The sequence below is a fragment of the Pseudoliparis swirei genome, chromosome 4, assembly GCF_029220125.1.
Source record: "Pseudoliparis swirei isolate HS2019 ecotype Mariana Trench chromosome 4, NWPU_hadal_v1, whole genome shotgun sequence".
In the NCBI taxonomy this organism is placed as follows: Eukaryota; Metazoa; Chordata; class Actinopteri; order Perciformes; family Liparidae; genus Pseudoliparis; species Pseudoliparis swirei.
This window is the reverse complement of record NC_079391.1, coordinates 26,826,968-26,842,496: the sequence shown is the minus strand read 5'-3', so window position 1 is coordinate 26,842,496 and position 15,529 is coordinate 26,826,968. Positions and strand designations below refer to the sequence as shown.

Genomic DNA, 15,529 nt, shown 5'->3' with positions numbered 1-15,529 from the left:
ATGTTTTCAAAAGAATAAACAATGATCCACGATAATGTTCTAATGTCCTTTTATTTCATATTATAAAAAGTATGTGTAACAAGCGTCGGTTACCCCCTGTGACTTCCCCCTTCTGCACAATGACACCAGCACTCTCTGCATTAAGGTTCTCAATGTTTTTTAGTCAGTAAACTCCTCCGACTGTCTGACTCATTCTCTCTTTGACCTTCTTCCAGACGGTGACTCCAATCTTCCCTTCTCCTTTTGTCGCTACTCACGCTTATATCAGATGAGACACAATTAGTTGCAGCTTTGGCAAATAACGCCTTTGGCAAAAGTTGCCTGCACCGTTCCCTGAGCTACTTCCCCCGCTTCCCTCTAGCTGAGCCCAACCACGCCCCCGCCACCACAGTATATGCTAGTATTATTTTCTAATAACTGAACAGCAATGTGTGGTCATGCCTTAATCATTTAATGCAACACAAGACTATAGGTAGACTTAAAAAGGAAATTGTAGTTTATTACAACTTGGTGCAACACAAGTAGTCAGACTTGTTGGAAACAGACGGTTGGAAAACACTTCCACGTAAGACAAACTCCTTTGGAGGAAGAAATAAAGGTGGCATGTGAATTACAGGAATAACCAAACTTCATGCATTAATAAGAATGTACAGACTCATTTTTCTTTGTTTGATTAGCTGTTGGCTGTCTCCAGTGTTCCTACTAGAGTGCGGCTTGGGACTCATATTTCTGTCCAAACGGAGCCCAAGAGAGTAGTAACCAAGCTCGGCTGAAACCATTACACCTTCCGATTTTTATATCCGAACCGACCCGAGCGCAGTAATGGAAGCTGTAACGGGTTTGATTTGCAAATAGTCACTCTGAGCACCAGAGGGAACTCTACCACAAACTGGAAAGTATGTCATTTCAGAGTGCTTGATGGTTTGTATGGTACTCTGGCGACAGAGCGTACTCTGGCTATTCTGTCTGGGGAAACTGAGCAGTAAAAATAAAAAGCCACGCACAGTTAACGTGTGGTGAATGACTGAAATCCCACATTAACACAGACAGTAGGTCCATCATTTTAAGTTTTCACTCTGTATTTTGACTTAAGAGAACTTCAAGATTTCCTGCAGCACCCAAACGGCTCCCCATCATCAGAATTCCTCTTTAAACTAAAAGTTAGAAATTGTCCTTGTAGCTGCAGGAGTCCCATAAGACCAGCGAGAAGAAATGGAATCTTTAATTTTCTTGTGTTGCAGCTCGGGGAGCAGCAGCTAGATGAGATAATCTTATGATGTATATTGTTATGCGGAGGAGGTAACCTTGAAGAATACATGCAATGCTTACGAGACAGCTGTGACCTACGTATGTGCACATGCATATATAGGCTTTACATGGCTCGATCAATTGATATGCATATGCACACACTTGCGTTCATAAATATACATTTGGACAGAGATGAAGTGTGTTATTTGTTATTGAGGGACTATAAGAGCAATAGCAGCGCAACGCCTAGCAAACAAATAGAATGAATCATAATGCTGTTTGTGGCTCATTAAGACAACAATGTATACTAAATGCAAACTAAAGCTTGCTGCACAGAGAAACTCCCCCCAACGCTGTCCTCAATAGTCAAATGGCAAGCTAATTGCATGATAAAATAAATTATGATTAATATGATTAATAATTATTGCGTTCCTTTGTGCCCAATGCCTTTTACCGAGCTCTCTACATGGCAGCGCAACCTAATTACATTTAACCAAAGAGAGCATCAGTATGCTGCACAGTTTACAGCTAAGTGGTGTAATTAAAAATGCTATATGTACACTCTTACTTCATTGTATTTGATACATGTTGAATAGACAAACAGTTGTGCTAATTGTTTGTCTGTTTATCTTGACAAAAATGTCAAACAATCACAGTTTTTCCAATCCACAGCATGGTGTATAAAAGTGTGCAAGTGAGCACATTACATTTTCTGAGTAAACTTATCAGACTTGAGTCGTTAACAACACTTGGTGGTAGTGTTTGGTCCAAGCACAGACAAGACCAAATTATAAAACCCTTTCCATCTGATATTTTGTATCCTGTTAGCTTCAACTGGTCACAGTACTTTGCTGAAATTATGATTATAACCGAGAGAAAAATACAATTACATTAGAAACTAGAACGGGCACTCGGTAGAGCGCATACCTTCGCATATCACAAGATTGGGCATTGAATTATTAACATTTTGGCATTAGTTGCATGCCAATTGGATAACAATTGACCGTGCTATGGTAAAAAGAAGATTTTGACCTTTTCATGACCTTGACCTTTGACACGATTGATCCCAAAATCTAATCAAATGGTCCCCGGATAATAACCAATCATCCCACCAAATTTCATGCGATTCGGTTTAATACTTTTTTAGTTATGCGAGTAACACGCATATAAATAAATACACGGCGATCAAAACATAACCTTCCGCATTTTCAATGCGAAGGTAATGAAGAACTACTGATTATGAAAGTGTATCGTTCAAAACAAGTGCATAAAGATAATCTACAAATCTAAAATGAAGATGATCAGTGTCTCAGTAGTAAACTGAAGTGTCACATACAGACCTTTTTAGTTTTTGCTCAACTTTCAATGTTAACCAAAGCTGTAAAAAAATATGACAGTAACCCGGGAGATAACCCATTTTCCGGTAACTGTAATTGGGGATGCAGTTTAGTTGTATGGAAATATTAATTTCGCAGGATTAGAGACAAAGTGTCGGTACCTGGGAATAAAGAATCAGTGACTCGTGCACCTCAAAGTGTCTCTGCTGTCTCCCTCCATTCAGCAGAAGAAGCTACTGTCATACAGACTTTAAATCTGAAGCTAAAACCAACAGATAGACTACGCCACCCTATCACATGCTCGACAAACAGCGAGTCACCTATTTGTCCATCTCTTGCTGAGTCCTTTGCATTTCAATGTGTTGTTCTAGGTGCCTTTGGTGGCCTCCCGCTGTGAACTTGGCACACCCACTGTGAAATCCAGTCTGAAGTGGCGCCCACTGGGAGATCTGAAGCAACCTCGCAAGACCCGGGGTGTAAAGTTGGTCAGCAGCGGGATGAGAGAGATGAAGACATGTGCCATGTTTCTGGCAGCTCTGCTGCTCCCCAGCATCCAAGCAGGTGAGTTAAGGACATGTTTCTTTTTTTCTTTTTACTTAATTTATTATTATTTATTTGATTTGATCAAAAACAATGGGATGAGGACACTTGACATTGACATGAAATACAATTCTATCACCTGTTTTGTCTTGAGAGGTCGGGATCAGATTGAGAGGTGTGGGTCCACAAATCAGGACGACAAGCAGTGTTTTCCAAATCAAAATTCTGAATTAAAAAAAAGATAAACTTAACTCCGTCAGTAAAGCCGTTACACAAAACAAACATAAATATTCTTCTGGTTCATCTCCTCTGCGCCTCTCCTTTGTTCTCCCTCATGCCAGTTCTTCCCGGGTAATTCTTTTAGCTGGGCAGCAGCCTTGGTTCCGCCTGCCCTGCTGACTATGGGAATTGGAGTTTATTAGCCAGCAGCCATGATGGGTTGTAGTCTCTGCTACAACCACTTGGAGGGGATATATCTCTCATTGATTACACTTCCTCTCATGACATCACACACTCTATAAAACACTAAATTAAACTGATTCACATAACTCTGTTGAATGAGAATTGGGTGTAAAATGAGACTGAAGGCAAGACTACAATCTTAGCTAAACATCCATATTTCATGACATTCATATTTCAACTAAAGACATGAAAGAAAATTAAGCTTTTTAAATAAAAGAATGGGTGAATTGGGTTGCACTGATAAACTTAATTATTCACGTAGATGTCTTGATAAAAAAAACAAGGCCAATTTTTTGGAGCAAATGACACTTAACCCTTGTGTTGCCTTAGGGTCATTTTGACCCGAATCAATATTACACCCTCCCCCCGCCTTAGGATTAATTTGACCCCATTCAATGTTTAATGTCGGTGTTCTTTCGGTAGTCAACAAACAAACAAACATAAAGTGCCTCACACTTAAACTTGGAAAACAATATTAATTCTAATAATTTTCTGGAGGTTTTAATTGCTGGCGTCAAATTGAACCCAAAGGGTAAAATATGTTAGTAAATATAAAGGTAACAGGAGGGTGAAACATTGAATCGGGTCAAAATGACCCATAGGCGGGGGGAGGGTGTAATATTGATTCGGGTCAAAATGACCCTAAGGCAACACAAGGGTTAAAGCAAACAACTTGCAAACATAAAAAATGAAAATTTCCAAACTGGCTCAAATTAAAAGGCACAGTGCAAAAACAAAGAAGCACTGAGGACTGGAGACAACTTTACAACCGGACCAATGCTCGATCAGAATTTCTTTTACACGATCTGTTGTCAGCTTTTTTTCTGAACAGCCATATTCCAAGTGTCATTATTGGATTGTCGGTTTCAGAAAGTTTAAAATATGTTCTGACAGTGATTTGCTTTTCAGTTTAATTAAATAACACTTGAATAATCCCATATTTGAAACTATAAAAAGCAAACGGAAATAAAAATGCATAAAAAACAGTACATCAACAATAAGCAGAAAATAAAATGAGGAAGACATACAGTATTACGGATGCAAAGACAAGCCTCATGATAAGAACAATTAAGTAGGAAATATGTAAATGAGAAATGCAATGTGTCAAAAATGAGCGCTAAACAAGCTTCAGCTCATTAGAAAAAGTGTTAAGATGGATTAGTTTTGTTTAGACATTGTATTCCATTGACATTTTATGAAGATTTAAGAATTTCTTCATGAATGAATGAGCATTCTGTTCCTCTTTGAGCAACTGATTTAAAACAACTGACTGTTACCTCTTCAGACAAGTGTGAAGCATCACATCCTACTGCACAGGAACTTAGTTGACATCACTAGTCCCTGCGGTCGTAACACATTGAGTATATTAATATGGTTCCTAGTTGCTGAGGAAAGTTCCTGCCGTTTGTGGATTACCCTACAAAGTACTCTCACAGAAGGCCAGGTAGAAGATGCAAGCGTGAACGAAAGAGAGCAAAACATAAGGTTTTACAAAAATAGATATTATTCACTTATAGATGATGATCATGGTCTTTTGTTATTTACTTTACAATCTGTACACATATGACATCCATGTCCTATGACCTCACATCTGATCAGAAAAAATTAAGGTAGATTGGTGTTTGTAGTAAGCTGAAGTGTCTACAGACCGGTGGGGACCTTGTACAGTGGTTTTTTTCTTTTAGTTTTTTTCAACTTTTAATGTTAACCAAAACTGTAAAAAAAAAATAGGACAGTAACCAGGGAGACAACCCATTTTCCTGTAAATGTAATTGGGGATGCAGTTTAGTTGTATTGAAAGATAATTTTGCAGGATCGGCCACAAAGGGAAAGATAGTGTTCTGATAGACGACATCACTGTATGACATGTTTATAACAGCGAGTCACATATTTGAACATCTCTTGTCTCTTGAGTCCTTTGCATTTCAATGTGATGTTCAAGGTGCCTTTGGTGGTCTCCCGCTGTGAACTTGAAGAAGCTTACATGGATGAAAAGCTTTCCATCATAGCTCCCTTCTACCTGTATCCCGCTTCCTCCTTGACCTCTCTTCAAGAACTCAGACTTTAGTGTGTCTTTATGAAGAAAAGAAAATAGAGACTACTTTGAAAACTTTTGGACCATCTCTTCAGAAAGTTATTCATAGTGTGACACACATGAAAAATAAAGTAGTTATGTAAAATGTTTGAAAAAAATGTCTGTTACCAAAAGGGATCCTTGGATCCAGTCTCATCCACCCTCCGAAAGGTTTTTGATCCAACAATCATTTGGTTTAAAGTTAGCTTACAATGACGAAATAACATGAACACATATGTCTTCATTTATTGCACTTTTCATTGACTTACTTTTTTGTGATAGTGTATGAATTCTCTAGCAGTTTTTTCAAAATGAAAACATTTTCGACATTTATGCTGTTTTCACACCAAAAGCATAACGAATATTTTGTGTGAGTAGATTCCATGCAAAGTCAATGCACAGATGCGAATGACTTGAATGATTATATGATCTTTCATATGTATTTTTATGTAAAGTCTTGTTCTCAAAAGTAACCAGCAACTATAGCTGTACAATGTATGTTTTAGTTGGATGAAAAGTACTTTATTTCTCACTTGAAATGTTAATACTCAAGTGAAGTAATTGTATTTTACTACTGTACTTGAGTAAATGCATTTAGTTACTTTCCACCACAGTGTTGCGTGTCTCTAGAAGTTAATAGTTTATTTGATGTCTCCTTCAGTGTGTCCGGATAAGGAGTCAGGACTGCAGCCATGGATGCCGGGACACAGTGAAGATCACCGTGTTACAATCGGTTATGGCAGGAAGGTCCTCCTCACAACTTCAGCTACGGTCCACTCCATTGAGATACTTAGTGGAGGTAAGCTAGACAATTCCATTTCGTTTTTATTCTTCACAGTGAAATGGAATCGACATATTTCTGAGTCAAACAGAATTTCTGGATGTGATATCATTACGGAGGGATTTCAATCAAATCCTTGATTTAAATGGGCAGCTTGAATGGGGGCTTAGCTCAAACATAGCTTAACATGGAGTGAAAAAGTAATGGTGATGTAGAAAAGACAGGCAGCAAACACAGTTCTATAAAAAGTGAAGGCAATGCTTCATGTGTTAAAGCTGCATTCTCTCTGATGTCTTTCAGGGAGCAACTTTTCTGACAACTGAAAATGACTCTATTCCTCCCTTGTAAACATGAGTTTATGGTCTCAATCTCTAGTTTAAAGTCTTCTTCAATACAGCATGATGTTCATTCAGTAAATTATGGTCCATATATTGTCAAAAAGACATCAAGCAGAGTATGCTTTAGGGCTGGGCTACCTTGTGATTGACACGTTGCTACCACGTCGTTTTCCAGGTTGGAAGTTGTCCATGTTTTCTTCTTTCACCTTTAACCCTTATACAGTGTTTACTTTTTGGTCGCCTTAAAATATTCAGCATTTGGTTGTATAATACTCCACTCTCTTCTGTCACTTCAAATATTAAGATGACGACGGCACAATTTCTGAAATCGAGGTTTTAAACAAGTATTCCACAAATCAATGGGTTTCGTCACAGTGACTACGTCCACTTATGAACAGTCAGTCAGACGACCTACATTGTTTGATAAGGCGCAGGAGGATGAGGACACAATTTGGGAATTAGACCGACACCATGTTTTTCTGGAAGCACAAACACAGTTGTTCCTGCTTCAAATATATTCCAATGCTTGCTTTGACCCAGAAGATAATTGTCAAGTGTTTTATAAAATGGGTGAAGCTAGCTAGTCACCCTAAATCGCATTTGGTTGGATGCAATTAAAACAGTATGAGTGTCCCCTATATTATTATTCAGGGATTCAATAATATATCATCCACTTGTACGTGATCTTAAAACAACTCCAACAAAAAAGAAATGATTACGAAAGTATGATATGAATAAATTTGTAATAAATGACCTCTCACGCCATGTTTCCAGTCCAGCTGATCTGTAGCTCGGTGCTAACAACAAAGCGATACAGCAACTTCCTCACGGATTCTACAGATACTCAGAAAGTCTCTCTACCTCAATATATCAACGGCTTATTATAAGTACTAGCAACATAAATCACTTTATCACTTTAAAGACAGCAACATATGCTTACCTTGTGATTACAAGAAGAAGCAAAAGCATTTGTCCACTCAATCCACACTGATATGCTGGCAGGATACTCTGTGTCCCACATTCAAATCATTCCTGAGGGCTGCAAGGATTGACCAAAAGGGAAAGGAAGAGAAAATGACAGATTTGGCAGATCTTGCCTGAATTGTTTGTCCTCTCCTAAATTTCCTTTCTCCACTTTATTGCAGCCAACCTTTTCTGAGAGACTAATCACATATTGTACTATGATTTAATAGAGATTTAAACAGGCTGCTGCATCATTCCAAAATATTTATTTTCCTAAAGTGGCTTTTTTTTTTATAGACGAACCTGAAACTTTTGAATTGTGTGCCAACTTCATTTAATAATAGCCGGTAACATATAGACTGATATTTATATATCTGTACAAAAGCTCACAATTATTATTATTATTGTAACACAATCATTATTAAAATAGCCCCTGTGTTTGCTTAGATCCACCATTTTTAGTTTGAGTATGCAATTTTGAAGCTGAGGCCTAACAAATAAAATGTTGTAAGGTTGTGTATTTCCCTAAATTCAAGATGATACAGAAATGCTGGAAGATTTTACTAGAAGGTAAATTAAAGTGATTTTAATTTTAAGATAATTTAAAAAGTGTGCATTTTCTACCTGTGAGGCGAGACTACTGACTACTTGGATCCTGCTAAGTGTCTTCTTCAGATTAGTTTATCTGCTGAGTTACTGTTGTATTTGTTGTTTGGAGCTGCTGGATTGTTGGTCTGTACTGTTTTAGGATTTGTTTTGGTAGAGAGGTGTCCTGATTACTGACACCTGAATCTTCACTGATTGGACGAGCGCTCATCACCTGGTTTCAATTAAGTGTCATTTGAATACCAACGAGCAAGGGGTGGTGTCAACGCGGCTGGAGGTAATTGGCACCAACTTGGGCTCATAACCGGATCGGGTCTTTAGCGTCAGCTGTAGCGTCATCGGACGAAGACTTGGAGGACAAAGACATAGGAGTCTTCTGTTGGAGTCAAGACTCTGAGGACAAAGACATAGGAGTCTTCGTGGGTGGCTGTGTATTCCACCATTTTGTGACTGTGTGTATTTTCCATGCCTGTGCGTATTTCAACTCGTAGTTACTATAGGACTCGTTCATTTATGTACCGGAACCCCTCCTCGGTTATCCTTCCTACCCGTTCTACTCACACCCAGCACCTTGTCACGGGAGGCCTCTGGAACTGTCAGTCAGCCAACCGCAAGGCCGGTTTCATCTCTGGCTTTGCTATGGAGCAGTCGCTTGACTTCCTGGCTCTCACTGAGACCTGGATCACACCAGAGAACACGTCTACCCCGGCTGCTCTCTCCTCTGCCTTCTCCTTCAGCCACACACCCAGACCCTCTGGTCGGGGTGGAGGTGCAGGTTTACTCATCTCACCCAAATGGTGTTTCTCTCCCTACTCGCTTCCACTCTTTATCCCACTGACTTTTGAGTTTCATGCTGTGACGGTTACTCATCCGGTTCAACTACACATTGTTGTTCTCTCCCGTCCCCCTGGTTCTTTGGGAGATTTCTTGGAAGAGCTAGACGCCCTCCTGTCGAACTTCTCGGAACACGGCCCCCCGCTCATCCTTCTGGGTGACTTTAACATCCAGACAGAGAAGTCATGTGATCTCTTACTCTTACTGTCTTACTTTGACCTCTCACTCAGTCCCTCCCCTCCTACTCACAAAGCCGGCAACCACCTTGACTACATTTTCACTAGAAACTGCTCTACCTCCAACCTCACTGTAACTCCTCTCCATGTCTCTGACCACTTCTTCATCTCTTACTCTCTCTCGCTCTATGGTACTGACAACCCACCCATATCTACAGACTCTGCACCTGTACGCCGCAACATTCGCACCCTCTGTCCCTCCTCCCTGGCCTCCTCTGTCCTATCTGCTCTCCCCTCAACTAGCTCCTTCTCACTCATGCAGCCTAACTCTGCCACAGACACTCTCCTCTCTTCCCTGTCTTCATCTCTTGATTCTCTTTGTCCTTTTAAGACACGACCGGTTCGGAAATCCTCTCCGGCTCCGTGGTTGTCGGACTTGGTGCGCGCCGAGAGAGCCACCCTGCGAGCGACGGAAAGAAAATGGCGAAAACCGAATCAAGCGGAAGACTTGCTCTTCTATCAATCTCTTCTCTCCTCCTTCTCTTCCTCTATATCTGCAGCCAAAAGCTCGTTCTACCTGACCAAAATTCAGTCTTCCTTCTCTAACCCTAAAAAACACATCAATATCTTTTCCAACCTCCTTGATCCCCCCCTGTCCCCCTCCTCCTTCCACCCTTTTGCCGAGCCACTTTGTCGACTACTTTACAAACAAGATAGACGACATACGCTCCTCCTTTACTAATCCATCTTCTATCACCTCACCAACACTAACTTCTTCATCCCGCTCTCTTTCCTCTTTCACCCCTGTCTCCCAATCAAGTTCTTAGCTTGGTGACCTCCGCCCGACCGACCACCTGCGCCCTTGACCGCGTCCCGTCTCCCATTCTCCAGGCTATTGCTCCTGACCTTCTGACCTTCCTCACCCATCTTATTAACAGCTCCCTCTCAACTGGCTGTTTCCCTAACTCTCTGAAGGAGGCGAGAGTCAACCCTCTCCTGAAGAAACCCACGCTTGACCCGTCTGAAGTCAGCAACTACAGACCGGTCTCTCTTCTTCCTTTTCTCTCCAAAACTCTGGACCGAGCTATCTTGAGCCAAGTGTCCTCCTATCTCCACAGTAACAACCTTCTTGACCCTCACCAGTCTGGATTCAAGGCCGGCCACTCAACAGAGACTGCCCTCCTTGCTGTCTCTGAGCAGCTTCACACTGCTAGAGCAGCCTCTCTCCTCTGTCCTTATCCTTCTAGACCTTTCTGCAGCATTTGACACCGTGAACCACCAGATCCTTATCTCTTCTCTTCAGGAACTGGGGATCTCAGGCACTGCACTCGCGCTTTTCTCTTCCTACCTTAACGACCGCACTTACCGGGTAACTTGGAGAGGATCTGTGTCTGATCCTTGTCCTCTCACTACTGGGGTTCCTCAAGGCTCCGTCCTGGGTCCCCTGCTCTTCTCTCTGTTCACAAATTCTCTCGGCTCTGTCATTCGTTCGCATGGCTTCTCCTACCATAGCTATGCTGATGACACCCAACTGATCTTCTCGTTTCCACCGGCCGAAACACGGGTGGCGGCGCGAATCGCTGCCTGTCTGACCGACATCTCTCAGTGGATGTCTGCTCACCACCTGAAGATCAACCCTGACAAGACTGAGCTACTATTCCTTCCAGGGAAAGGCTGCCCACCCATGACCTGAATACCACCTTCAACAGCTCTGTGTTGGCCCCTACCCTGACTGCCAGGAACCTCGGGTGACACTCGACAGTCAACTCTCCTGACGGCCAACATCGCTGCGACGACGCTGCTCCTGTAGGTACATGCTGCACAACATCAGGAGAATACGGCCTCTTCTTACTCAGAAGGCGGCACAGGTTCTGGTCCAGGCTCTGGTCATTTCACGCCTCGACTACTGCAACTCCCTCCTGGCTGGTCTACCCGCTAAAGCCATCCGACCTCTGCAGCTCATCCAGAATGCAGCAGCTCGACTGGTCTTCAGCCTCCCGAAATTCACCCACACCACTCCGCTCCTTCAATCTCTTCACTGGTTACCGGTGGCTGCTCGCATCCGCTTCAAAACACTGGTTCTGGCGTACCGTGCTCTAAACGGATCGGGCCCCGTCTACATCCGGGATATGGTCACACCGTACACCCCGGCACGTTCGCTCCGCTCGGCAACAGCCAATCGTCTTGTGCCTCCTGCACCTCGAGCTAATCACTCAAAGTCCAGACTGTTTGCTGTCCTGGCTCCTCAGTGGTGGAATGAGCTCCCCACTGACATCAGGACAGCAGAAAGTCTCTACATCTTCCGCCTGAGACTGAAAACACATCTTTTCCGACTATCTGGATTAAAACACAGATTTGCACTTCAGTGGCACTGGGATGGCACTTATTGTGGTGCTTTTGTGGTTCGACTGAGTTGAGGAAGTGTTGCTTCCTGTGTTCTTGTTGTTCTTGGTTTATACTCTAGGTTGAAATGCACTTATTGTAAGTCGCTTTGGATAAAAGCGTCTGCTAAATGACATGTAATGTAAAAAAAAGCTATATGAACAGTTAACATAGGTACCCATTATTAACACCCTTTAGGAAATGTTTATTTTTATTTCACCGTTAGTAACTGCTCAATAGAGAATTAATTAAAGGCAGAGCACAGAAGTCACACTGACATCAGCTGATGGTAAGCTGTTTTCTTCATGCTTTGTATCATCGATGCATCATATGTTTGGCTCCTAGCACATTTGTAACATCCAAACCTACTCAGTGAAGGGAACCAGGCTACCGTAACAGTCAGTTTAGTTTATTACTCTGCTGATATCTACATGCCATCCACCAATCCAACTTCTTCACTAATCACGAATGAAACCCTTAGTTTAAAAAAAATACCAATTAACAACAGCAACTTGTTTTGCTGAGATATAATGTCCACAGCTATTTATGATAACAAACCTTTATGGTATGTATCAAAGGTATTAGTGCCTCAGGCAGATACCTAAAATGAATATTTTACTGTTTTCTGCCACACTTGACTGAATCATTTCTCAAAGCCCAACTATTTAAATTCAAGCTGCACCCCCTGCTTTTTTTCTGTTCTTAAATTATTTGAGGTGGTCTTTGGTAACAACTTGACCATGGACTACAAATTAAAAATAGCCATTGGAATAATTCTGCCATGTTTTATCACATATTATTTATTTGCACTGTCCCTTTCCAAAAGCTAAAGAAAACTATTAATACATTCAATAGTGTTGAATATATTGTTATTAAGCAAAGACAGACACTAATGTGGTGAACGAAGGGCCTCTGCCATTCAGAGCAAAGTAGCACATATAGTAAATCATGTTTACGGTAAACAGATTAGACTGCAGATCTGGTAACGCAGGTGTTTGGCCAGTTTCATCTGTTTTCTGCATCTGTGTGGACAAACTGAGCCCAGGGCCTTAAATGATAAGATGGGTCTGAGGGCACTGGGGCATGAATGACCTGCCAGGAGGCTTAATCACAACAACCCACCACCCTCTCCCATTCCCCTTTAGGAAAGCTGGTGATTGCTGACACCAACCGGGCCATACTGCTTAGAACAAAAAACATTCTGATTGGGGACAAGGGAGAACTGCACATTGGAAGCCCAGCCTGTCCTTATAAAGGCAACCTCACCATCTCCCTTTATGGAAGGTATGAAGTTCAGCATTAAAACCAACGGTCTCAACGCAGACTGTTAAAAATGAAATCTATTGCATTTGTGAACAGGGACACAAATTGTCCGCATTTGTCTTATCACTATATATCAACCTTTTTGAAAGGGATGACATGAATAGCACTGTTTATACTACTACTACTACCATGACTACTAATACTGCTACTACTGTAACTACTATTGCTACTGCCACTACCACCGCTACTACTACTGCGACTACTGCAACTACTACTGTTACTATCACTGCTACTACTATTGAATACTACTACCTCTACTATTACTACTTGTAATACTGTTTATACCCCTACTACTACTGTTACTAACCCTATTACCTCTACTACCACTGCTGATACTGCTGCTGATACTACTACTACTACTACTAGCTGCTATAGCTGTACTACTAAATGCTATCTCACTGAGCTTCTAGCTTGGCTGTAGACTTTCAGTCTAGTTGAAGACATAAATATGGAGACGTCTGATGTAAACATTAAGGTCGTGAATGGGAAGACTGAAGGAGACTTTCTTTCCTCAAATGTCCTTTAAAGAAATACATACATTATTTACATGTTCATAATTCTCCCATGCTGTTCTTAGATCGGATGCCATTGACAATGAACACACTTACTTTGGGATGAAGTACATTGGTGTGGGGACAGGAGGGACACTGGAGATCCACGGAGAAAAGAAGCTGTCATGGACATTCCTCAACAAGACCCTCCATCCCGGAGAGAGCAACCAAAACAACTACCTGTTCCAGAGGAGCTGGGGGAGCAGAGGCATCATTATCCACGTAATCGACCCCAAGACCGGAGAGGTGCTGCACAATGACAGGTAAGGGTCCCCTCAAAGCAGAGGCTGTTGAACAATCATGAGATTTTTAATTAGAGCAGAAATAGTGTGTTGGCTGACCTCTAGCAAGCTGTCTAACAACAAGGTTGTATAGAAGGAGACACATGTGAATATAATGGCTCTGGCTTGGTTTCATGCACATACATAACATGTAGAAATGAATTTCATTCTTCATATCATTTGGCAACATGCTTAGTTGTCCAACATATTTGTTAATTTAAACAAAGGTCAGCTACAATGTTATTGTGTTAAATACATGAAGGTAATTTCTCGATCAAGAAACAAGGCATTGGGCTGCACCCAGTCTTCTCTAATTTCCTGTCATCAGACTCAGTCTGATTAAAGGTGACGACTACAAAATGCACAACATGACAACACAGTTAATATGCAGACTGAGTCAACTGTTAAATAATAGAGCAATATTTATAAATGGAGAAAAATTAAATTGAAATTGGATAATGTTTTACGAGTCTAGGTTGTTCGACTTACATTTGATCATTGTGTTTTGTGCTATGCTCATTAGGAGTGATTTTAGCATCCATATTTCCAGGTACATTACCTGATTTTGTTCCTCTTTTTTCCTATTTTTTATCAGTGAATAAAGAAAAACAGCTGTTTGCAGTTTTATCAGAAATGCTACTTGTAAATACTCCATGTCTGAGTAGATGGGCAGAGTTAAGATCAAGAAAAATTATTAAGTCCTGCAAACCTTGGAAACCCCCCTAACTGTGCTGCCAAGCTAATAATGTCCCGATGCTCCTTTTCTGTTTGCGTTTATTTGAATAAGCATATGCTGAAATCTACCCCTTTCCATGCACAAAAGCCAACAGTGCAATTCACAAAGATCAGTCGCAGTTACAGTGAATATATTAGTGTCTTCAGAGAGTTGGTGGTAACTTAAGCACATTTATATGTGAAAAATAAAGTTCCCCTTCATGTCATCTTTGAAAGTAAATGCAAAATCGTTGGCCGCAAAGGACATTTGCATTGTGGCCGTACGCAGCAGTTTTTTAAATTTGAGTCTTGTGCAATGTGCGCTGTACAATTAAAATAATGCAGGAAATGTTGCCTAGTTTAAATTAAAGTGTTTTTGTCTTCTCAGAATTAATTAAATATTCATTAAGATGTTTTCCATAATTACTAGTGGTGCACCACAAGTAATATATTTTTTTAATTTTAATGTATTTGTAATTATTTTTTACTTTAATGCTAATTACCGGTGCCTTAAATGCTCAGTAAATAAAAAAATTACGTGTCTTTTAACATTTTCATTTCTTTTTATATCTTATGTGAAACAGGTTGAATTAAACACACACAAACATAGTCTGTTTGCATTGTTAAAGAATGCAGACAATTGTTTGCGGTTCTTGTTCTGGGAACCAACTGATTCAGATGCATATTGCTGCAAGAGGAAATATGCAGAAAACACTCTTGCATCTACAGTAATGTACAGCTCTGTTATTACAATCTCTATATGTATTCAGGATATACATTGGTGCAAGTAGAAGGGAGGATAACTGGCGCATATGTCACTGATCTTGGCAGAAACCATCATTCTTTAATGATGAATTTCTTAAGATATGGGAATTACGCCATCACAGATGTTGGAGGTTGATTGACTGCTTCACATGGA

At 40.9% G+C, this 15,529-nt stretch overlaps 1 protein-coding gene across 1 annotated transcript in view; it reads left to right on the top strand.

Moving 5' to 3' along the window:
* The first annotated feature begins 2,966 nt into the window (after positions 1-2,966).
* Positions 2,967-15,529, top strand: part of LOC130193116 (cell migration-inducing and hyaluronan-binding protein-like) — a 61,864-nt gene continuing 49,301 nt past the window's right edge. The window contains exons 1-4 of the mRNA XM_056413458.1: positions 2,967-3,146; positions 6,323-6,460; positions 12,887-13,025; positions 13,642-13,878. Coding sequence (XP_056269433.1) covers positions 3,083-3,146; positions 6,323-6,460; positions 12,887-13,025; positions 13,642-13,878 — 578 coding nt within the window. The 5' untranslated portion in view covers positions 2,967-3,082. The remainder of the gene's footprint in view (positions 3,147-6,322; positions 6,461-12,886; positions 13,026-13,641; positions 13,879-15,529) is intronic.